General features: G+C 41.6%; 1 protein-coding gene across 3 annotated transcripts in view; it reads left to right on the plus strand.

Moving 5' to 3' along the window:
• Positions 1-757: 757 nt before the first annotated feature.
• ctnna2 (catenin (cadherin-associated protein), alpha 2) overlaps positions 758-25,980 on the plus strand; it is a 557,688-nt gene continuing 532,465 nt past the window's right edge. Inside the window, exons 1-2 of one of the 3 annotated variants that reach the window (XM_088341403.1) lie at positions 758-860; positions 23,877-24,072. In XM_088341403.1, the coding sequence (XP_088197529.1) occupies positions 759-860; positions 23,877-24,072 (298 nt within the window). In that variant the 5' untranslated portion in view covers position 758. Of the gene's footprint in view, positions 861-13,783; positions 14,062-23,876; positions 24,073-25,980 lie in introns of those variants that run through there. The other 2 variants (XM_088341405.1, XM_088341404.1) reach the window with 2 other exon arrangements.

The following is a 25,980-nucleotide window of genomic DNA, read 5'->3' on the forward strand; positions in this document are numbered from 1 at the left end:
ACACCGAGAGAGTTTTCAATGCTTTGATAATAATATTATAACTTTCATCCCAAACCGTGCCTGTGAAGGGTAGCAAAACGCTACTAATAACACGCTCGCAAAGCGGTTAACGGGTCTGTTAAAAAAAACATACCGCACATGTAGAAATCACGGTAGACCGTTCTCATCTTCCTCCCTATATTTGACGTCATCAAAGTTGTCCTCCTTTAGTATGGGAAAGAGACTTTGTCATATAGACGTCGTCCCACGCTCCCTTAGTCAAAATCACGCTAGCAACTCGCTCGCAAGGTAAAGTTTGCGTGCAGTAGCTCTGTTTCCTTCTTTATCAGACTGCTCGATTGCGTTTAGCTTGTAAGCTGCGTCATGTGCCTTGAACTCGAGCGCCGCTAGTGGCTGTTAGAAAAATTACATAAATTGGCCCCATCACTGAATAAGCCGCAGGGTTGAACGTTTGGGAAAAAAGTAGCGGCTTATAGTGCGGAATTTACGGTATTTAGTTTCTTTAGTCTTTTATTAGCATATTTGGTATTGGAGTAATCCAAAAGTCATTGAAAGTAATCCAGTTAAAGTAACCCTACCCAACCCTGAACACCACATTAAAGTTGTTTTGATTTCAAAATATGCTTAAAAGAGTGGTTACACTACAGTATTCACCCTATGAATTTTCTTCTGTGAAGATTTACATTGCCATTGATTATTACCACCTTCAAAGTCATTTAATGTTCCTGTTTTATGTACTTTTGACCTGAACAGAGACCATGACGACCGCCACCTCCCCTATACTGTTGAAATGGGACCCTAAAAGTCTTGAGATCCGCACGCTGACTGTGGAACGGCTTCTGGAACCACTTGTTACGCAGGTAAAACATTTTGTAAAGCAATGTACCGTTTTAAACAAGACAGGTTAGCGAAGTGAGGTTCATTGAATACGTTTACGTTCATGGAATAGTTCGACTGGGATCAAAAGTCGAATTTTGGGGGCAATCCAATTGAATCGTTTATATCGCCTAGACAAATGACCCCAAGGAACTTGTGTTTGTGGGTATTCCGATTACAAATGCTGTCAAGAACCGGAACTGGATCAGGACCCAGGCTTTTTATTTTACGGGAAATGGGGAGTCATGCACGTTAGGCAGCAGTCTGGTGTGGAATGATAGGAAGCCAGAGGCCGGCGAGATCGATACCAATTGCCCGAGCAGATATCGGACGGATGGGGTCGATTCCAGACAGGATTGATATCAAAACAGGACATCGAAATCGAACAGGGCAAATTAGACGGGAACGAAACTGGAAACCGATATTAAACAGGACAAAAATAAACGGGAACAATAACGGACAGGAAATACCAACAGGAAACAGGACTGAGTCAAAACCCACAACTTGCGTGGGCAGAGGTTCGTTGATGGACTGACAGACGGAGGGTGAAAACACTGAACAAATACTGAAGGAAAGCCAATCTGTCAATAAGCCGCAAATGGCGCCACACGGGCGGGCCAATTGGGCGCCATGGCAACCGTGACAAATGCGAAGCGAGACCGATGTCATTATACGAATAGACGCGATTTCGCATTTAATTTTTAACATTAAATAAAGTGGCGCTGCAGCCAAATCAGATTTTTTCCTCCTGTTTCTTTGAATATTGCAGTTTCGGAAATAAAGATACAATGGAAATATAGAAATATAAATATCGCACTAAACAACAGATTATTCTAAAATATAAAACAATGAAAAAATGTGTTTATTAAATAAAATATCAATTAAAAATACATGCAAATATATACCATGCGTTTCAAATTTCCTCCTATTCGTGAGAATAATAAAATTTTGGAAATATAAAAAAAAAGTGCACTGAACAACAGAATATTCTATAGGATAAAAAAATACAAATATTTAGTGTTTATTAGGTAACGTATGGCATACATTTGTATGTATTTTTTATTGATAAGTTTTGAATTTCCTCCTCTTTATTCGAATATTGAGGTTTTGGAAATATAGAAAATACTCAACGAAACAACAGAATATTCTATAACATAGAAAAAAAAATGTTTGTAAAATAATTTTAATCACTAAACAAAGATACATAAACTATATGTTATAAAGACAGCCTTGAGGCACCCTCTGCCAGACCAAAGCGGTACTACACCCCTCAACTTCACAACAAAATTCAATGCAAGTATTTTCATTGATATAACGTGCTTAAATAATAATAATAATAATAATTTCCTTTGTATTGTCATTCTTTGTAACAATGTACACAGAACGAAATGTCGATACACCTGACCCGTTGTAGCGAGCCGATGCAGCCGCAGCCAACAGAGGGCGCCGCCATTTTACCAATGTTATAAGTCTTTGGTATGACTCGGCCGAGGCGCGAACCAGCGACCTCCCAGTCTCAAAGCGGGCGCCCTACCATCTAGGCTACTGAGTGCGCCACAACAAATCGATGATGAAATCAGTTGTTAATAACAGATTTGTTGTTGCAGCCTTAAAATAAAGTATCTATCTATCTATCTATCTATCTAAAGCATGATTTCATTCATATTACTCACCAAATTCAACAAAGTACTGTGTTTTTTCCCTCCACGAGCCAAAAGTGAGCTCCGTTGCTTCCTCCCCCGAGTTTACAAGGTGGGTTTGTAGGGATCTTGCAAAAAGCTAAGACTATGGCAACCACTATACATTGATTGTAGCATTTTAGCCATGGAGGAAAAACATTAAACAGAATTGTCCCAGAGAAATTAAACCATGGGCTTGACTTCTGAACAGAGTAACTACAAGTCCGCAAAAGCAATCAGAATACTCGAATGTTTATATATATACACAACTGATCGGAAAATGAAAGGACTCTACCAAGACTTATACCTTAATCTGATTTCTGTGAGCATTTGTATGACTCTACGTGATCGGAATATTGGCAAAAGTGCTTTCTAAATTGTACGATTGCCTGCATTTATACGTACCCATTGAGATAATGAGCTCTAAAATACAGCTACAAAATCTGTTTGTTCTGTATTATAAAAAAAACAGTACCATTTTTCATTTGAATAAAGAGTGGGAGACAACTTTGGCTTCTCTTGAATAATTATTTGGCTTCCTCGTGGAGCAGATGGTTGAGTTTCACTGTATTTACAGTGGATTATGTTTGCGGGGGTGCAAACTTCACACCGTGTATTATGTCCTTTAACCATGTTAAAATAAACATTGGCAATACTATGTTTTTTTTAATCCGTGTGAGTTTGGGATAAAAGTAGATGCAGCTCATGATACATCTCATGTACAGGCTGATACTCGTGATTGTAAGGAAAACAGTTCAAACTCGGGCGATAACTAAAAACATTTGTAAGAAATATATTGAAGAAACATTTCACTGACCATGGTGAGATGCTATATATTTTTCAGATATAAGTCACACATTTCTTTCATATATGGATCGGTATTGTGAAGTAGATAAGAAAGATGTAAATGTGCTAAAATAAGAGCTTTGGTCCTTCACTCCTCCACAAAATTAACTTTTTTCTTCGAGCTTGGACCGAAACAAATGTCTAACTTTTACTTTTAAGAGTAAATAAGAAAATGAGTAAAATGATCTGTAACATTTTTTTTTAACTTATTTTATTTAAAATTTTCAGTGCATTCTTAAACAGCTTCATTAAACACGATACATGATTAAATATGTTTCCCTGTATTACCTCAGGAAAGAGGTCTGAATATAGTGAAAGCCAGAACTCTTGTTGGTGATAGGAATGAGTGGAGAGGTGTTGTTAAAGGATAGTGGGATTTTTAAACGCGTTCTAAGGGATGGACAGGGCACCCCTATGATGCGGCAGGGGTAAACCAGTGAAAACTGTCGGGCCCTGCTGTTGAACAGAAGAGTGTGTTGTGTCACCATGACCCGAGTGACATGGCCGCTTTCTTGTGTCCCGTTTCATCTGGAGGGACGAAAGCATGACCAACTTGGGTGCCGAGGTGCCTAACTTGTTTGGGCGTTTGGGCATCTGGGTTGGCCATGGTCCAAAAATGTGTGTGCGTGTTTTTTGCTACTTTTTCCCTTTTTTAATTTTCTTTGTTTTTGTATGTGTTTGTCCTGCTGTCGGTCACCCCTCTCGAGGGATATGACCAGGGTAGATAGATAGATAGACCTCTTGAAAAAAATATTAATTAGCAATAATAATACTACTACTAGGCAGCACGGCGGCGCAGTGGTTAGCACAGTTCATGTCATGGGAACCTCCTGCGTGGGTTGCATTCCAGCTCCAGACTCCCTGTGTGGAGTTTGTATGTTCTCCCCGTGCTTGCGTGGGTTTTCTCCGGGCACTCCGGTTTCCACCCACATTCCAAAAACATGCATTTCAGGTGAATTGGCCGGTCCAAATTGTCCCTAGGTGTGAATGAGCGAGTGAGTTGTCTGTCCCCGTGTGCCCTGCGATTGGCTGGCAACCAGTTCAGGGTGTCCCCTGCCCACTGCCCGATGATTGCTGGGATGGGCTCCAGCACCCCCGCGACCCTACTGAGGATAAGCGGTGTAGCTAATGAGATGAGATGAGAATACTACTACTAATAATAATCTACCTACTGATATAGGTGAATGTTAGTTACTTGGCTGATCACTGGAAAAAAGCAAAGATACTGAATAATGTTTTTTGCAAAGATAAAATTGAGCAAGTTAATGTGGCACACTAGACGAGATCCTACGGCACAGTAGTGTGTCCAGGACCAACGGTTGAGAAACTTTGCATTATATTGTTTATTTTAAGCAGCATTTCTAAAATAGAACAGAGTTTGGAGCGTTCAGGCATTCATTTTTAAATAGAAAGTGGCATGAAATAATAAAGAACATTCACAGGAGCTCACAACCTAACATATTCTCAAATCTCTGAGAGGGAAAACAAAATAATGTTGCTTTGATATATGAAAACACAAACTGATGAAAAGGAGCGTTACAAAATATTCTTCACCAACCCAATCAAACAAAGTAATTTTAAATCCACACCAAAGAGCAAGACCATTCTGGATTTCTAAAACCCTAGTGAAAACGGGGTAGATTTAAAGGATTTATTTTTGTCGGCCTTCACTCCCACCATTTGTTTTGCCTGCTCACTGTGTCATTTGTTGTTGCTAATTCATTCTTGCGCGGATTTTATATTGTATTTCTTCCATCCAATTATCATCAGTTTCCAGACATTTTAGTAGTAATTATGACATTCCGAAAGAGCCGATCATCCGTCTTCAGACATCTTTCTCTACCTTGCTTTGTCAGCATACGGCGGGCTCTAGGGTTCTGAACATCTGCCAAGCACAGATGCCAGTAGTCTGCTTCCTTGCTTATTATCCACCATGCAAAATGCATTGCATCAAACGTGACTGCTACGGAATAGCTTCTCTTGTGGACTGGATGCTTCTCTCAAAGGCATATATTTTGTAGAACAGTCGAAACTCCGGGCAGCACGGCGGTGCAGTGGTTAGCGCGTGTGCAGGCACGGTTCTAAGGTCTCGGGAACCTCCTGTGTGGGTTCAAATCCAGCTACCGGACTTCCTGTGCGGAGTTTGTATGTTCTCGAGCTGACCTGGCCCGCGGCTATATACGTTCGAACCAGCCCGAACTCCACCGATTAACTTTTTTTAGGGACCGGGTCTGAAGTAAACCAGGAACTGCATTTTGGCAATATGTGTACTTCGGTGCCAAAGTGTGCGGTTTTCACCGAAGTGTCTTCTTCGGCTTTTGGTTTACGTTGGGTTTGGTGCCTCAAATCAAGTGTGCCAAAGTATGCGCAGCACTGGAGTGCAACGCCGATGTGCACACTTCAGCTCCTAAAGCCCGCACTTCGGCGCCAAAGTACAAGTGGCGCTGTGGTGCAGCGCCAAAGTGTGTTACCCAAGTAAAAGTCTAGTTACCTCAGAATAATATCACCCACAGCACGGCAGCGTAGTGGTTAGCGCGTGTGCGGCACAGTTCTAAGGTCTTGGGAACCTCCTGTGTGGGTTCAAATCCAGCTACCGGACTTACTGTGCAGAGTTTGTATGTTCTCCCCGTGCTTGCGTGGGTTTTCTCCGGGCACTCCGGTTTCCTCCCACATTCCAAAAACATGCATTTCAGGTGAATTGGCCGGTCCAAATTGTCCCTAGGTGTGAATGAGCGAGCGAGTTGTCTGTCCCTATGTGCCCTGCGATTGGCTGGCAACCAGTTCAGGGTGTCCCCTGCCCACTGCCCGATGATTGCTGGGATGGGCTCCAGCACCCCTGCGACCCTACTGAGGATAAGCGGTGCAGCTAATGATGAGATGATGAGATGAATATCCCCCAAGTAGAAGCGAAAATAAGTCATTCAAATAATTACTAAGTTTCTGTACTGTGACTCAATGGTAAATGGTCTGCATTTCTACAGCGCTTTTCAAGTCAATGAAGACCTCCCAAAGTGCATTACAATGTGCTTCACACTTACCCATTCACACACTCACACGCCAATAGGGAGTCAGCCATGCAATGCTAAATCTATTCCTCCCTGGTCATCCTGGAAGGGGCATTACCACTTGTGAGGCCCCTTCTCAAAGTTTTTTTTTCCTCACTCTGGGGTTTTGAGTTTTTCCTTGCCCGCATGTTGGTTTAAGATCAGGTAATTGTGCAATTGTAATTCTGTGCAGTCCTTTGAGACATTTTTGTGATTAACGGCTATACAAATAAATGTGACTTGACTTGACAGTAAAAGTAATTCCACGCTGTACAGATCCTTCATGAAGGAGGACAAAAAAACACAAGAGAGAAGACCAGCCAGACTTATGCCTGGTCGGGTTGGGTCCGGGTCTGAAACTTACCTCTAGTCAAGTCATTTTTATTTTTATAGCCCTTAATCACAATGAGTCTCAAAGGGCTTCACAGGTTATTACACAGACTATATTTTCAGACGATGATTACACCATCCCCTGATCTGGAACCAACATGAGGGCAAGGAAAAACTCAAAAAACCCTCTAGGATCTTATAATTGTAATATGTGGTCTGTGCAGCCCGTTGAGACTCTTTGTGATTAAGGGCGTCTCAAATAAACATGACTTGACTGAAAACAATCCACAAATCAGTTTTTGATACATTAGGCAATAGAGCAATGGGCTCCAACAGTGATGCCAGTGTACTCCAGCGAGATGACTGTGAAGTTACGGCACAGCCAACGGCATGGTGATACTGAACAGATTCTAAAGCAGAATACAGATGATCCATTTAAGATCTTCAAAGCGCTCTGACAGCGAGCCAGCCTCGTAGCTTCACTTGATTGTATGCACGAGAGAGAATAAAGATAAAAGAGGAACATTTTTTTTTCTTCAAACATCATAGGTTCAATCAACAATACTCTACTGAGACCCAGGCCTGGTGCATACATTGTCTTATTATTTAGCTTTTATGGTCAATGTAGTCCATTTTCCATTTTATTCCGGGGTCAGTTTGTGGGAGCCCAGTCCTTTGGGGAACCCCGAACTTCGTTTAGCCCCAGCCACTTCGTCTAGCAAATCCAATGGGATCCAGATGTGTTCCCAGGCCACCTTAGAGAAACTGGGGTCTCGTCCTACTAGAAAATGCCTGGAACACCTCTCAAGGCAGATGTCCAGTAGGCATCTATATTTAGCACCTATGCTATTAGGCATTGGGATAAAAAGCTATTAGACTACTTTTCGGTTTAATGAAGGGTAGGATTAGTAGAGGAAACACGATAGTCAAAGTTCATTTGAATTGCAGCCAGGAATTTATTAAATAATGGACAATACAATACACAACATTTAACAATACATTATAGTAATAGAACATGCTTCGTTTGTTAAAGAAATCGTAATTTTGGTTAATCTCGGTTTACTAACACCGTTTTTAGCTCTATTTTAGTTTAACGACCGCTCATTCACTCTAATTTTGAATGATATATTCAATATTAGGGCAGCACGGCGGCGCAGTGGTTAGCGCGTGTGCGGCACAGTTCTGAAGTCATGAGATCGAACCTCCTGTGTGGAGTTTGCATGTTCTCTCCGTGCTTGCGTGGGTTTCCTCCGGGCACTCCGGTTTCCTCCCACATTCCAAAAACATGCATGTTAGGTAAATTGGCCGGTCCAAATTGTCCCTAGGTGTGAATGAGCGGGCGGATTGTCTGTCCTTGTGTGCCCTGTGATTGGCTGGCAACCAGTTCAGGGTGTCCCCTGCTCACTGCCTGAGGATGGCTGGGATGGGCTCCAGCACCCCCGCGACCCTACTGAGAATAAGCGGTGCAGATAATGGATGGATGGGTGGATGGATATTCAATATTAGTCGCTAACTTTTATGCGCGCAGAAAGGATTTCAGAATCAACCTAGACCCGTTTTTGTGTCAAAATTTAAAGTCAATCAATAATACACTTCGGATTTTAATAACAATTCGAATGAATAGCAAGGGGGTTCATCAAATAAGCAAAGAAAACACAATTTTTGATGTTCTCCAGAATCCCAAATCCATATGTTTGGCAGTCCACATTCAAGACCAAAGCAAAAATCTAATTCCTATGCTCTATAATGAATCAGTTCCTTGTATGATTCCTCGTCTGAGTAGCTCACATCTTTGATCACAGGAAATTCCAATCATCCAAGGAACCAAGAAATTTTCCCGGGAGGGAAAAAAAACAAACCCAAATATATTCACTATTTTATTTAAAGTATATACTTTGACAATGCCGCGCAGTCTGTAGCTAAGTGTCAAGGATCATGAAAGGAACGACTGCTAGGTACAATAACTTGTGGACTCAGGTTATTGTCAAGTCAAGTAACAATATACAAATATAATCAATAGATTACAATTGTTAAAAGAAAATCTCAAATTCTATTTCAAAATTACACTCATGGACGCAACCCTCAAAGCTGGAGACCAGGTCAGGACAATGACCACAGACTGCAGAAGCTGTCTTTAGCTGTGGGTGCCGGAGTCAAGTCAAGTCAAGTCAAATGTATTTATATAGCCAGCCCTTAATCACAAAATTGTCTCAAAGGACTGCACAGGATTACAATGACAAAATGACCTGATCTTAAACCAACATGCGGGCAAGGAACAACTCAAAACCTCAGCATGAGGAAAAAGAGAAACCTTGAGAAGGGACCTCACAAGTGTTATCCCCCTTCCAGGATGACCAAGGTGAATTACATTTAGCAATACAGTGCACAAACATAGTAAACACTAGGTAACATGTTGAAAATTTGTCCGGAAAAGTGCATGACAGCAGCGACGCCCACAGCCTGTAAACTAGTCCAGAAAGTCTATGATGGCCACGACACAGCTTCCCATCTCTGCCAGCTGGTCCATGCAGGCGTTCACATGCTTCAGGTCAAACGCTGGTCCGCTGACTCGTCTCAAATCGTCCTTCTCCTTCGTATCACCACCAGGCAGGCAGTCGGAAAAAGACAGGACAACACAGAATATGAGGTGGGCATCAATCATAAGCTTTGGAATAGAAGTGTGTCTTAAGCCTCGATTTAAAAACTTCCATTTAGGTTGCAAATCTTATCACCGGAGGCAGGGCATTCCATAGCACCGGGGCCCGGATGGAGAACGCTCTCAAGCCTGCAGACTTCTTGGCTCTCGGAGGCTTCTTTGAGGTCGCTGGATGTGTCCCACTGGGTTGGCGGCTGTCTTGAACGGGCTTGAGTGCTGGTTAGCAAGGTCCTACGTTTGCTTTTTGAGCTAGGACGGGGTCAGAACCGATTTGGGTGGCGTGCGGGCCAGGATTTGGTCCTGTGCTGCTTGTTTGACTGGACTTCTAGACTGCCTGGCTGACTCAAAAACTCCCTTGGGCTCATGTATGCCAGACCTGTGGTTAGCTTGCTGGCTTCTTTCAAACTGAATTTCAGTTTCTTTGGCCCCCCTGGCCCCCGGCTCCGGTCTGGCCGGCCCCCTGGGGGTGTTGTCACGGCGACCTTTGATGCACACAAGAGAGATAACGCCCCACCAACCCACATTCACCCAATATCTGCCAGATAATTAAACCAAAGTAATTGAATTAAAACACAATATTCCATCGACATGTTATGACATTGGTTGATCCTTTCCTGACATTGCAACAGGTACAGTATATTGTATAAATTCTGCTCGAGTGTGCAACCAGCTGAAGTCATCATGCTTATATTGCAGATGGAGAAAGAGTGGAAGAGAAAGAGTGGGAGACGAGGGTGGGGGCAAAAGGGGCTCTTGTCTGCCAGAAAGAACAATACTGTCCCAAAGCCGAACCCCCGTCCATTGTGAATCAAATCGTCTGCTGGTAGAGTCAAACTAAAGAAAATGAGATATTTGGATTTTCAATTCCAACTAATGTTGTGCTAAACAATTAAATTAATAATCGCAGGTCCTGTCGTCTATGTTGTCGGCAGCAATCAGTGATGAAAGACGTGCTTGCTATTGTAATGGTGTCTATAATCTCTTTTTTTTTTTTTAAACTTTATTGAAACAGGAAAAAAAACAATCGTTGTTTGCTAATTAATTAACTTAATTCACTCTGTAATTTAGTTAAAAGATTTTTTCCCAAAATGTGTTCCCAATTAAATGTTATTGTCATGATTACTAATTTGGGGCAAGTAAAACAGAATAGAATAGAATATACCTTTATTGTCATTGTTACAAAATGGGTTAACATATTGTGACAACGAAATTGGGCATGACACTCCAGTTTCACACATTCACAGTGAGGTAAAAAACCCAAGGAGATAAAGGAACAGAGAAGATAAGGTTATAAAACAAGGGGGATAAGGTTATAGTTATAATTTACACAGTATTTACACAAGAAATGTCAGCATGTAGGATGTTACATACACTTTGGTATCGTAATACAGTTTGGTATCGTAAAACGGGTCCAGAGAAGAGGTCGGCAACAGGTCTCAGGCAGGAAACAGGGCAAAACAGGTCGATGGCCGGGACGGAGGAGCAAAAGCAGAAACGGGTTCAGAAAAAGGTCGGCAACAAGTATAAGGCAGGAAAACAGGGCAGGAAAATGTTGGATAGTACAAAAGCTTGCCAAGCTGAGAGCATAGGTTCGCAGACGGTCTGACGGCTTCCTTTCAGAAGACGGAGTTTAAAAAGAGTCCAACAGCCAATCAGGTCCCGCCAACGGAGCAGCCGCAGGTGCCCCGAATCAGTAATCATGATAGTTATTGTTTTATTAATATTGAATTATCCTCATATTTATTTATAACTCGCTTTTTAGCAGGGGTTACACATAGCAGACGCCCAATCCACCTCAAGTGGCTCCTCTCAACGCGGAGAAGCAGAGAACACTTTTACCGTCCTAACTCAAACCCTATCACTCATGTATCAGAGGCTGAAAGCGGAAAATTAAATATCTACAAAAGGTCCACAGGAATTTACAGCTGAATTGAGAATCCACTGCTCACTGCTCAGTCTTCTGAGAGAAAAGGCCACATGGCAATTAATGCGATTGATGAGCAATAAAACGGAAGCACAATGCACACTGCACCCTCATGTACCATGTAGCGAAAGGTTAGCCTTACCGCTGCAGCAGCTTAATCACCAATGTACGACCTTTAGTATTCTTTAGTACTTCGTTGTTCATAAAGTAACACCAGTGAGATCATTCTAAGAAATTTGAGCACAGGAAACAGATACTATCTTAGAGGGAAGCGCCAATAATGTCGTTTGAATTGACTTGGCAAACTTTACAATGCCCCAGTGTGACTTGTTAAATATGCATATCATAGTTGATGTCTTTATTCAACTAGAGCACAGGTGTCAAACAGGTGGCCCGCGGGCCAGATCAGGCCCGCTAAGGGATTGAATCCGGCCCGCGAGACAACACTCAGAGAAGCGCAAGAGATAAACAAGCTGCAGGTTGAAATATGTTATCTTGATGTTGCCAAAGCCAGGTGCCTCGAACACTGTACTGTATTTATTTCTCTCTCTCTCTTTCTTTTCCACGCCTTTTCTCCCACTCTGTCTCTGTCTCTTTTACTCTCTGTGTCTCTTTTTCTCTTCCTTTGTTGCTGCTTGTCTCTTATTCTCTCTTTTAACCTCTTTTGCTCTAACTTCCTTGTTTCCTTTTCTTCTCTCTTTCTTTTCTCTTTTCTCTCCTTCTGTATTTCTATTTCTCTTTGGATTTCTTTCTTCCTCTCCCTTTTCTTTCCCCCTCTCTCACGATTTTTCATCTTTTGTTTCTCACGCTCTCTCCCTCTCTCTCTTTTTCTTTCCTTGTCCTGCCCTCTCTCCTTTTCCCTCCCTCTTTCTCTTATTTCTTTATCTCTCTTTGTCTTTCTCTTTAATCTACTAGTCCGGCCCCCGACAGAATGTTTGTTCTATCGTGTGGCCCCCGAGTTAAAATGAGTTTGACACCCCTGAACTAGAGGATTCTATACCCCTTAATATTTCCATGAATGCATGCAATTGCATTAATACCAGATCCTAAGCTTGTGTCAGGGACAATTTATTATAGAATGGAATAGAATAGTCTATTTGACACGATTGCCATGGCGCCCAATTGGCCCCGCCCGTGTGATGCCAGCTGCGACTCATTGACGGATTGGCTTTCCTTCTATTTAAGCTCAGTGCTCTTAATCTCCCTTTGTCAGTCCATCAATGAACCTCTTTCCCACAAGACGTTGGTTTTGACTCTGTCCAGTTTCGTTCCCGTCTATTTTTGTCCCGTTTATTATTCTCTCCAGTTTTTGTTCCCGTCTTGTTTGTCGTGTTTAGTTTTGATGTCCTGTTTCGATATCAACCCTGTCATTCCACGCCAGACTGCTGCCTATCGTGCATGACTCCCTATTTCCCGTAAAATAAAAGGCTTGTGTGAGAAACGTCACGCATTTGGGTCCTCGCCCTGTTCCAGTTGTTGACACTATTGTCATTGATTATAACATTGTGTTATGATTTTAGACGATGATTTATTTTCATAAAAGTCCTCCGATAGTGTAGAGAAATTGAACAAAAAGGTTTACCCGGATCTTCATACATCGACATTAACATAGGGTACCTAATATGTGAATAAAAGACAAAATAAACTAAATCTGAATAAAATGATGACTCACAACACGTGGTAAGCTTTCGCTCCTGGCTTTGATCTCCGGCAAAACGAACATAAAATGCGACAGAAACAAAATGAAAAGAAATCCAAACAGCTTGCCAACATCATTTTTGACGTTCCATGTGTTCCGTTACTCCCCAAACCTGCACACAATTTAATAATTGTATTCATATTTAGTTTCTTTGGCCTTTTATTAGCATATTTGGTATTGGAGTAATCCAAAAGTAATTGAAAGTAATCCAGTTAAAGTAACCCTACCCAACCCTGAATATACAGAATACAAAATGTCAAATGAAAGACTTAAAATACACCAGTTACAATCTAATTTTCTTTATATTCACTAACTTCCTTTACAGTTATTAACTCAAACTAAATCAGGTAGGGTAATCATGTAATTAACACCAAAAATTAAACTCCTTTTGAAGTAGAGCATTTACATAATGACAGTACGACAAAATGCATTATTAACAACGTTTCACATAAAGAACACTAAGTATCATGCAAATGAAGCTTAACCAAAGGCTAAATGCCTCAACAGGTTAGCTAATTAGCAATATTAAAGCTTAGCAATTAGCATAGTTAACACCTAAAAACGATCTTTTTCAAATTTAAATATAGTGTTTTTATCACGACATTCAACACAACAAAGATATAAAACAACTCTAACAACAGTTTACAGAAATAACTTACATTCGGTTCCACTCCAAGGTGAATATAACTGAAATTCAGACGGAGAGCATACAGACTGCTTCCAACATGGCTGCTTACAACAGGAAGTGGTTCATGTGGACTACAGGAAGTGATAGACCGTAGCTGCACTAGCTAAAACTACTACTGGGGGAACCTAACCCCATTCGATAATTGACAGGTTAGCACAGGAACAATAAGAAGTTCCGTGACACTAAGATAATAAAGAATAAAGATAAAGAATTTACAGGACGAAAGGGATGATGGCCATGAGCAATTTGGAGAGAAATGGTGACCGGGTGGAAACAAGGTACGGAAAGGAACAAGAGTCCAACAAAACGGTGATAAACGGTAAATTATCTGCATTTATCTAGCGCTTTTCATGTTCATGGGCTTAATTGCCCAAAATTTAATATATTCAAGTATTGATCAGGGTTGGGTAGGGTTACTTTAACTGGATTACTTTCAATTACTTTTGGATGACTCCAATACCAAACATGCTAATAAAAGACAAAAGAAACTAAATATGAATAAAATTACTAAATTTTGTGCAGGCTTGGGGAGTAACGGCAAAAATAATGTTGGCAAGCTGTTTGGATTCATTTTCATTTTGTTTCTGTCGCATTTTATGCCCGAACCGAACGACCCGAAGCACACATCCAGGAAAACCAAGGAGTGGCTCTGTAAGAAGCAGAACTAAAAGAACTAAACTAAAAAGAAAAATCCAGAAATCACAATGCATGATTTTTTAACGATTTTTTTAGGTGATATAGCTGCAAATGGGTATTTGAACACCTGAGAAAATTAATGTTTAATTTGGTACAGTAGCATTAGTTCGCTATTACAGGGGTCAAATGTAGTTTTTCACCAGGTTTGCACACACTGCAGGAGGGTTCTTGGCCCACTGCTCCACACAGATCTTCTCTAGACCAGTCGGGTTTCTGGTTTGTTGCTGAGAAACATGGAGTTTGAGCTCCCTCCAAAGATTTTCAAGTGGGTTCAGGTCTGGAGACTGGCTGGGCCATGCTCGAACCTTGATATGCTTCTTACGGAGCCACTCCTTGGTTTTCCTGGCTGTGTGTTTCGGGTCGTTGTCGGGTTGGAAGACCCAGCCATGAGCCGTCTTCAATGCTCTGACTGAGGGAAGGAGGTTGTTCCCTTCACAATACATACATCCTCTCTTTAATGCAGTGCACTCGTCCTGTCCTATGTGCAGAAAAACACCCCCAAAGCATGATGATACCATCCCCTTTGCTTCAGAGTAGGGATGGTCATCTCCGGATTGTACTCATCATTCTTTCTTTTCCAAACAAGCTTAGTGGAATTATGATCATGATCTGGATTTTTCTTTTTAGTTTATCTCTCTCACAGTGGACATGCACCTGTGATGAAAACTTCAGACCCCTCCATGATTTCTAAATGGGAAAAACAGAGAGATAGCAGGGTGTTCAAATACTTTCTTCACAGTATATAAACGTATTTATTCTCCATGTGAGCTATTATTCCTCACAGTATGTTGTACTCGCATCAGTGCTGTTGAGAGCAGAATATGAATTTGATGGCTGTCGGAACGGATCACGCTCCAAAAGTTGGGCAGCCATGCAATCTGTCTCAATATGAAAGTGACGGTGAACTTGGATGCTGTGGCAACCTTCATATAAGCTGTAGTTTTAGAGCACTTTGATGTTATCTCTCAGCCTGAAAATACTGTCTTGTTTTCCCTTTTCATGTTGCAACACACGACTGATCTGTAACTCACTGACAGGGTTGGGTAGAGTTACTTTAACTGGATTACTTTCAATGGCTTTTGGATTAGTCCAATACCAAATATGCTAATAAAAGACAAAATAAACAAAATATGAATACAATGATGACTCACAACACGTGGTAAGCTTTATCTCCTGGCTTTGATCTCTTTGATCTCAGGCAAAACTAACATAAAATGCAGGGTTGGGTAGGGTTACTTTAACTTCATTACTTTCAATGACTTTTGGATTACTCCAATACCAAATATGCTAATAAAAGACAAAACTAAATATGAATGAAATGATGACTCACAACACGTGGTAAGCTTTCTCTCCTGGCTTTGATCTCTTTGATCTCCGGCAAAACTAACATCAAATGCGACAGAAACAAAATGAAAATAAATCCTAACAGCTTGCCAACATCATTTTTGCCGTTCCATATATTCCGTTACTCCCCAAGCTTGCACAAAATTTAGTCATTTTATATATTATATATAATATATAATATGGAGGGCACGGTGGGTGAGTGGTTAGCGCGTCATAGTTCTAAGGTCATGGGATCAAATCCACTTACCAGCCTTCCTATGCGGAGTTTGCATGTTCTCCCGTGCTTGCATGGGTTTTCTCCGAGCACTCTGGTTTCCTCATTAGTCCAAAAACATGCATGCATCCGATTCAGGTTGTCCCCTGCCCACTGGCGGAAGACAGCTGGGATGGGCTCCAGCACCCCCGCGACCCTACTGAGGATAAGCGGTGTAGATAATGGATGGCTAGTTGGGTGTACAGCGTTTTTTTCAAAAGAAACTAAATATGAATAAAATAATGACTCACAACACGTGGTAAGCTTTATCTCCTGGCTTTGATCTCTTTGATCTCCGGAAAACTAACATAAAATGCGACAGAAACAAAATGAAAGTAAATCCAAACAGCTTGCCAACATCATTTTTGCCGTTCCATGTATTCCGTTACTCCTGCACAACATTTATTAATTTTATTCATATTCAGTTTATTTTGTCTTTTATTAGCATATTTGGTAAAGGAGTATTCCAAAAGTAATTGAAAGTAATCAAGTTAAAGTAACCCTACCCAACCCTGCTCACTGAAAACACAAGAGATTGCCCGAGGTGTTAGCTTCGAAAAAGACCCAGTGAAAAGCGAAATCCGTGAAATAGAAAGTGTGGTGAGCGAAGTGAAGTTTTAACGCGTGGCTAATGTATCCTGAATCCCTGGTACATAAAAACATCAAAATAATAACATAATAAAAACATTTAGTAGAATAATAACATAGTACGCAGGGTTCGAATTAGTTACTAATTAATGAATTAATTAGTTTCTGACAAAATCTCTGTATTATTTGTTATTGCAACATCCTTTGCTGTCTGGTAATCCTGAAAGGGGGATAGCACTCGTGCGGTCCCTTCTCAAGGTTTCTTCATTTTCCTCATGTTGAGGTTTTTGAGTTTTTCCTTGCCCTCATGTTGGTTCCAGATCAGAGGATGGTGTAATAATAGTCTGTGTAATATTCTGTGAAGCCCTTTGAGGCTCTTTGTGATTAAGGGATATACAAATAAAAATGACTTGACTTAACTCCATTAACCAAACACAACCTACACTCACCCAATGATTTATGCACGCTCGTTTCTTGAGAGAAAAATGAACAGGAAAGCCGACATTTCCACACGGGGGCAGATTTAATTTCATTAATCATTTAACTAAGTGTACTCCATCGAAAACGGCCCTCTTCTCAAGTCCTTTAGCTCTCTCCTATTGTCCAGCTTTACCCCGCACAATGGCGTGCCGACTCCTCCCATGGGCGTGCCAAGGAAGCCCAACGTGGGGTTTCTCAAAACAACTGCCGTCCTTCGTCAGAGTCCTGTTATCAACAGAGCTAGACGAAATATTTTGCATTTGGAACAGCCTGACCTGTCATTGAACTAAAACCTACTCAGTGAAAATCCTCATTGCATTATGAGTCAATCGTATAAAATCCTGTATAGTCAAATGTATAAAATCCTTTATAGTCAAATGTATAAAATCCTTCATTAGGGACTGTTTACCTGATTAAAATGCAAAACACAATGCATGAGGAATATCTCTGTTAAGCAGCAAGACAGTAAAAGGTGAAATGGCTTATAGCCAGTGCTCCCTCTAAGCTGCGCGCGTGCGCAATTGTGCACTGCTCGCACATTCTCAGCGCACAAGAAAATCTAGCCAGCGCACAAAAATCAGGGCTCAAAATTACTAATTAAGAAGCGACTTAAGTCAAAGTTACAGTGCATGAAGATAAAAATACACGGGTTCCCCTGACGCCTGGTTCTAAATGCGGTATTTTGAAGTCGAGTCGAAGTAGAACAAAGTTGAGTAAAATTATTAGAGTTGGTCGGGGAACCGGCTTCTTCGGCTCGGCTCACTAAAAGGAACCGGCTCTTTCGGGTCCTAAACGGCTCTTCAGGTTTTTTTTGCTTCTTTCATCCCAACATGACCAAATATTATGTAAAATATTGCACAAAATGACTTAAAGGAAGGGGGGAATAGAACAAAAAAGAAAAAAAATACCAAAATGAAAAAGTAGTGAAAAGAATGGCGTGCCGACTCCTCCCATGGGCGTGGGTCTTCTCAAAACAACGCCGAGCGTTTCTCCGTCAGAGTCCTGTTATCAACAGAACTAAACAAAATATTTTGCATTTGGAACAGCCTGACCTGTCATTGAACTAAAGCCTACTCAGTGAAAATCCTCATTGAGTCATGAGTCAATCGTATAAAATCCTTTATAGTCAAATGTATCTCATCTCATCTGCCGTACCGCTTATCCTCATTAGGGTCGCCCATCCCAGCCATCTCTGGGCAGTGGGCAGGGGACACCCTGAACTGGTTGCCAGCCAATCGCAGGGCACACAGGGACGGACAACGCATTCGCTCATTCACACCTAGGGACAATTTGGACCGGCCAATTCACCTGAAATGCATGTTTTTGGAACGTGGGAGGAAACCGGAGTGCCCGGAGGAAACCCACGCAAGCACGGGGAGAAGATACAAACTCCGCACAGGAAGTCTGCAGCTGGATTTGAACCCACGACAGGTTCCCATGACATGAACTGTGCCGCACAAGCGCTAACCACTTTAGTTCAAATGTATAAAATCCTTTATAGTCAAATGACTGTTTACCTGATTAAAATGCAAAACACAATGCATGAGGACAATCTGTTAAGCAGCAAGATCGTAAAAGGTGAAATGGGTAATCGTAGTTTCATGAAGATGAAAAAAACAGATGCTAGGTTTACCTCAGTCCAAGGGCAGTTTATATTTTAAGCACAGGAAAATGAATGCACCCATGAGTCATATTAGGGTGATCCCGACGCCAACCCATGATCTTCAACTCCCACAGAGAGGCAGCATTCATCTCGTAAAGTCTTTTTGTCCCTCCCAAAAGCTTGGAATATTCTGGCGCGGAGACAGCTTCATGTATTAATAAAGTAAAACGGTATGACGGTAGATAGGTTCCCTGAGCCAAAGTGTCTGCTGTGAGGTTATTCAGGGCGTAGTTAAATATACATCAAGCTTTTTAAGCCACTGTTGAAGAACAACACATCAAGGAGCTGTGACTTGAATGAGACGCTCCCGATGGAAAGCTTCATGACACGCGCTGAAACTTTTGCTCTGCTTTGCAATTTCCAGTGTGTCTTCCGCTGCCACACTGGGTAGGGTTACTTTAACTGGATTACTTTCAATGACTTTTGGATTACTCCAATACCAAATATGCTAATAAAAGACAAAAGAAACTAAATATGAATAAAATGATGACTCACAACACGTGGTAAGCTTTCTTTCCTGGCTTTGATCTCTTTGATTTCCGGCAAAACGAACATAAAATGCAGGGTTGGGTAGGGTTACTTTAAATGGATTACTTTCAATGACTTTTGGATTACTCCAATACCAAATATGCTAATAAAAGACAAAAGAAATTAAATATGAATGAAATGATGACTCACAACACGTGGTAAGCTTTTTCTCCTGGTTTTGATCTCTTTGATCTCCGGCAAAACGAACATAAAATGCAACAGAAACAAAATGAAAATAAATCCAAACAGCTTGCCAACATCATTTTTGCTGTTCCGTGTATTCCGTTACTCCCCAAGCATGCACAAAATTGAGTCATTTTAGTTAATAGAATAGAATAGAATAGAATATGCCTTTATTGTCATTGTTACAACATGGGATATGCTGTGACAACGAAATTGGACGACTCCAGTCCCATTTACAGTGAGGATAAGGAAACAAAGGATTCAAAGAAACAAAGGAACAAAGTACTAACTGACTTTGTTGTCCTCGGCGGGGGGGGGTTGTTGTGAGGGTCAAACAGAGTTCCCGAATGTTTGATCTTACATTACACAGTCCAGCGTTCCTCCGAATCGCTAATGAGTCAGGTTTGGGCGGGTTCGGGCTTTCATACCCGCGGGTCAGGTTGGGCTGAATTTTTAAGGCCCGATCTTACCTCTACTCCATGTGTATTGTTGGGAATGAATTATCAAAATGTACCGTTTACCAAATCGAATGAGTTATCTGACTCCATTAACCAAACACAACAATTTATGCACGCTCATTTCTTGAGAGAAAAAAAAAAATGACCAGGAAAGCCGACATTTTCACACGGGGGCGGATTTATTCACAACATCAGAACAAGTGTAAAATAGGAGACGGCTGAAGTGACGATGGAGTGTGTGTGAAGCCCTCCTCTCAAGTCCTTTAGCTTTCTCTTATTGGCCCATGTCTCCCCGCAAAATGGCGTCTCGGCTCCTCCCATGGGCGTGCCAAGCAGTGGTTTTGCGCCCAACGTTCTCACAACACAGCGCCTTGATGTCTGTCTCCCCAAAACAACATCGCCTGCCGTCCTGCGTCAGCAAATCCACGAGTCCTGTTATCAAAATACCCTGGACAAAATATTATGCATTTCGAACAGCCTGCCCTGACCTTGTCCATTGAAGTAAAGCCCACTCAATGAAAATCTTCATTGCTTTAAACTAAGTCAATCGTATAAAATCGTTTATAGTCACATGTATAAAATCCTTTAGTATCCAGCTCGCTTTTGTTGTCGCTTGATTCACAATAGCTTTCATGTCCTATTGCTGGCTGAAATTCATCCTTGCGCAAGAAAATATCTTCTGAAATTCAAATAGTGGTATCCCTCTGACTTCTATAGTGTTTTTCTTTCAAACGTACATTCTCCAGCTCCATTCGAAGCTACAACGACCACCAACCGTGAATCATTACAAACTGTCACTCTCATCAAATACTTATTACTACCATGTGTATTTTGCACAGGATTGTTTTGCCTCAAACATAATGGAATATTGATTAAAAACCCCGATTGAAATAACCACCCGTTGCACTTTATAATGAGCTCTCTGTTGGATATAGACGTATACAGTACATCGTTTGCATTTACTGACAAAATTAGAGTTGCTTGCTCAAGGTTTATTCAGATTCAGATTCAGATTCAGATTTACTTTATTGTCATTCGTGTACACGTGTATACAGAACGAAATGTCGATACATCTGACCCGCACAGTTTCTTAGAACGTCAGCCGGGATAGATAAGATTAACCATGTCTTCGTCAGAATTTTAGCGCAGCAGTTCGTCATCTCGCGGTTCGATGCCTCTTCCAGTTGTTAAATGGTCCAGTTTATTGTCCAGAGAGCGAATGTTAGAGGGGTTAGCCTTTAGCCCAGCTGTTAGCCCGGCCCGCTTCGTCGAGGGGTTAGCCTTTAGCCTAGCTGTTAGCCCGGCCCGCTTCTTCGTCACGCCGCTGTCTTGCCACTCTGCTTCGCTGCTTTGTAGGCCGCTGGTCTTGTAGGTCTTGTTGACATAGCAGTCCGTGGCTAATAAACACTCCCGAGTGGTCGTAGCACCGAGCGCTTGATGTCGAGTGGTCGTAGCACCGAGCGCTTGATGTCCTCGTTCGGCGGTCACGCCGCTGTCTTGCCACTCTGCTTCGCTGCCTTGTAGGCCGCTGGGTCTTGTCGACATAGCAGTCCGTGGCTAATAAACATCGAGCGCTTGATGTCTGGATGATCGCATATCCAGCAAAAAAAACTGCGATCGTAACTCAATCTGCAGTTCGAGCCGACTTTGTGCGCCATCAAAACTGAGTCAAAGACTGGATCTTATGGCCGACGCGTAAAAAAACCATTGCAAGTCGATGCAGCCGCAGCCATCTTTATGTGAACTTAGCGAGAATATCATGATGTCCTTGTACTCAAATTTTCAGAGTTCACACCCTGTCTGAAAGAATACATCAGATTGGGTGCATAATGTGTTTCAAAGAATTTTGTCTCAGCAGAAAAAGCGAGCTGAAACATTCTTGACGGTGTAGATCTTGCAGGCAATGCCCACCACTGACTCTACTATACCTGTCAACCTCCAGGGCCCCAAGCCCTTACAAACTGTCGAATTTTCCCTTACAAAATACCCCAAAAATCTTACACCATCCATTTTTTTCAAACGTGTTTATTTATGTAGTTTAACATGTTATATTGTACCGTAAATTGCGGACTATAGAGCGCACCTGATTATAAGCCGCACCCACCACATTTTAAGAGGAAAACCGATTTTGTACATACACAAGCCGCACCTGTATATAAGCCGCATGCGCCCACATTTAAACATGTAACACAAACACAAAATTAACCCAAACCCGACTTCAAGTCCCGCGATTAAAACTAAATGTCCTTCGTTAAAGTCAACAGTCTAAAAATCACAGCCGGCAAAATGAACGGAAAATGATACGGGTACTTAAGGTTTGATGCAGACCTGCAAGGTCCACGTCCCGTTGAAAGTGATTCAAGGAAAAAAGTGTATATTTCCAAAGGTAAGGGTGGGAAAAATATATCAGATGAACACATGTACTCACGCAACTCCTTTTTCTTTAACCAACTTTTTACCCCCTCTTCTTTCCTTGTCTGTCCCTCACCTTTAGCGGTCCCCACTTAAACTCAGCACCCCGCGTTTGTTCCGCGCCTCATTTTTCGTTCACCCGTGCAAAACATAGCAGAATAAGTGTCTAAAATAAATACAAATAAATACATTACAAAAATATACAGTTGCAAATACATATTATACATGGGTTACACAATATTTACAAAGAAAGACGGTACACCGAGAGAGTTTCAAAGCTTTAATAATAATAATATAGCTTTGACAGGGCAGTTAATGGTAGCAACGCTCGACCGCCGCTGGCGGCCGTTAGAAAAATTGCATAAATTGGTCACATCACTGAATAAGCCGCAGGGTTGAAAGTTAGGGAAAAAAGTAGCGGCTTATAGTCCGGAATTTACGGTACATGTGTTTCGTTTTCAGTTGCTCGACATGAATGAGGTGTATTATAAAAGAAGTTCAAAAATGAAGTCGCTTGGACGTTCACTGTAGAAAGAAAAAATACATGCAAATAGAATTAAGTAGAATAATACATTTTCTTATTCAAATTATGAATTCATTTTCTGCATTCAATTATTGTTGGTTATATACTGATTAAAGGGATAACCACAAACCCGTCTTTTTTCATTTTCTCCTTTTATACTTTCTTTTTTTCTTAACTTCTTTATACAACATAATAAGTCGTAATATAATGCATCAAAGCTAGTGAGATGTTTGAAAGCTGACTCTCTTTAATGAGTTGAGCCGAAAAAGCCGGTTCTCTAATAAGAGACGGACTTCCTTTCACTACACAACTACCACATGAAATCCGATGTTTTTTAAGACCACACGTATTTCAAATGTACTCAATCAACCCCGCCTGTTGTCGGATCAGAATGACTTATGGTGCTTTAATTCTGGTTCGGCCATTGTGACTTGATTGTATCCAAAGAAAATTCAAAACAATGTTGTAACGTAGGCCTACTGATCCGCTTTCGCTTTGTTCACGTGTGATCGGAATGATGCATGATGGGAAATCCCCAGGCGGCAGATGCATGCGCACAGTAGCATCAAACGCTCGCTTCGTTTGCATCTAAAAAAAACATACCGAGATAGGGGATACCGCGGCAAACTCGTTTGACTTGATTGATTTGCCGTTTTGTGATCGTCGGTGTATACAGGATGGTACCCATCATTGAAAAATTTGCGTTTTTTCGTACAGATTTTCTCGTACGTGGTACACGTCTTAAAATGCATAATAAACGTACTTTGTACGGCAAAAAGGTGCAGGTTGACAGGTATGCTCTACTTTCTTTATGTGAACTTGTTTACCGCAATATTAGGGTTCAAAATATGTTGTTTTTATTTTAACCATCCCATATTCAGCTCAACAAATGTCAACTCCACGCTTGAAGCAATATGCCATCTTTTACTATTCTCACCTTTCCAATGGGCAGTTAAACATGTACTGAAAACCCTCAATATAATCTGACGTCTCCCCCCTTTCTTAGGTGACAACTTTGGTAAACACTAGCAACAAAGGTCCATCCGGTAAGAAAAAGGGTCGCTCCAAGAAAGCTCACGTCCTGGCAGTGTCAGTGGAGCAGGCGACTCAGAACTTCTTGGAGAAGGGAGACCAGATTGCAAAAGACAGCCAGGATCTGAAGGAGGAGCTCATTGCTGCTGTCGAAGATGTCCGGAAACAGGGTGAGAAAATATGCAATTTTCATTTAATTTTACATTGCATTGTATGCTGAGTGGTCAGCACATCACAGTTCTAAGGTCATGGGATAAATCCACTTACCAGCCTTCCTATGCGGAGTTTGCATGTACTCCCCGTGCTTGCGTGGGTTTTCTCCGGGCACTCGGGTTAATTGTCCCTAGGTGTGAATGAGCAAGTGAGTTGGTTGCCTCTGTGTGCCCTGCGACTGGCTGGCAACCAGTTCAGGGTGTCCCCTGCCTACTGCCCGAAGATAGCTGGGATGGGCTCAAGCACTCCCGCGATCCTACTGGGGATAAGCGGTGCAGCTAATGAGATGAGATTATATAGTATTGTATTCTTCCATATATGTGGGCGTCACGGCGGATGAGTGGGTAGCATGTCACAGTTCTAAGGTCATGGGATGAATCCACTTACCAGCCTTCCTATGCGGAGTTTGCATGTACTCCCCGTGCTTGAGCGTTTTTTCTCCGGGCACTCAGGTTAATTGTGCCTAGGTGTGAATGAGCAAGTGAGTTGGCTGCCTCTGTGTGCCCTGCGACTGTCTGGCAACCAGTTCAGGGTGTCCCCTGCCCACTGCCCGAAGATAGCTGGGATGGGCTCAAGCACTCCCGCGATCCTACTGAGGATAAGTGGTGCAAATAATGGTTGGATGTTGAGGTTTTTGAGTTTTTCCTTGCCCTCATGTTGGTTCCAGATCAGGGGATGGTGTAATAATAGTCTGAAAAAATTGTTTGTGTAATAACCTGTGAAGCCCTTTGAGACTCTTTGTGATTAAGGGCTATACAAATAAAAATGACTTGACTTGACTTGATGCGTGGATATATAATCCATGCAATTTTATTTCTATTATCTGTTGAATCAGCATCACAGCATACTAGTTACTACAAGCAGGGTTGGGTAGGGTTACTTTAACTTGAATACTTTCAATTACTTTTGGATGACTCCAATACCAAATATGCTAATAAAAGACAAAAGAAACAAAATATGAATCAAATGACTACATTTTGTGCAGGCCTGGGGAGTAACGGAATACATGGAATGGCAAAATTGATGTTGGCAAGCTGTTTGGATTTAATTTCATTTTGTTTCTGTCGCATTTTATGTTAGTTTCGCCGGGGATCAAAAAGATCAAAGCCAGGAGAGAACGCTTACCACGTGTTGTGAGTCATCATTTTATTCATATTTAGTTTCTTTTGTCTTTTATTAGCCTATTTGGTATTGGAGTCATCCAAAAGTCATTGAAAGTAATCCAGTTCAAGTAACCCTACCCAACCCTGTTGGTAAATTATACACCTGATTTTAAACCACACACAATTTTGGGAGGGAACCTTTGATGGATTTGTTTAGTTGCTGCACAAGAGTGTAACCTAAAGTCATGGTCGAATTGGAGAAAAAAAAGAGCAGAAAAAGCTGTTTTTATGACTAATGCACACTGCCTCCGGAACAGATACGGTCTGTTGCGGTTTCGCTGCGGTTTGCCTCAAATTTTCCGCAAGGTTTTTATTTCTTCCGGATGCCCGGTGTGAACTCTTATGAAGCTAAAGAAACGACAGGCGCCAGGAAGATGATGTTAAATAGATAGAGGTATAAAATAGCCCAAATAGTTGAACATTCCTATTTACAGGGTGTCCATCTTGTCCAACGTAATTTTCATCCACAGAGAAATGTGAGTCACACTTCAATCAGAGCAATGCAAACAAAAAACTGTGGTCCCAACCAGTGTTCCCTCTAAGCTGCACGCGTGCAATTGTGCACTGCTCGCACAAGAAAATCTAGCCAGCGCACAAAAACGAGGGCTCAAAATTACTAATTAAGAAGCGACTTAAGTCAAGTTACAGTGCATAAAGGTCAAAATACACGGGTTCCCCTGACGTTGTTTTCTAAATACGGTA

The sequence above is a fragment of the Urocampus carinirostris genome, chromosome 8 (genome assembly GCF_059441175.1).
Source record: "Urocampus carinirostris isolate Australia breed hairy pipefish chromosome 8, RoL_Ucar_1.0, whole genome shotgun sequence".
NCBI lineage: Eukaryota > Metazoa > Chordata > Actinopteri > Syngnathiformes > Syngnathidae > Urocampus > Urocampus carinirostris.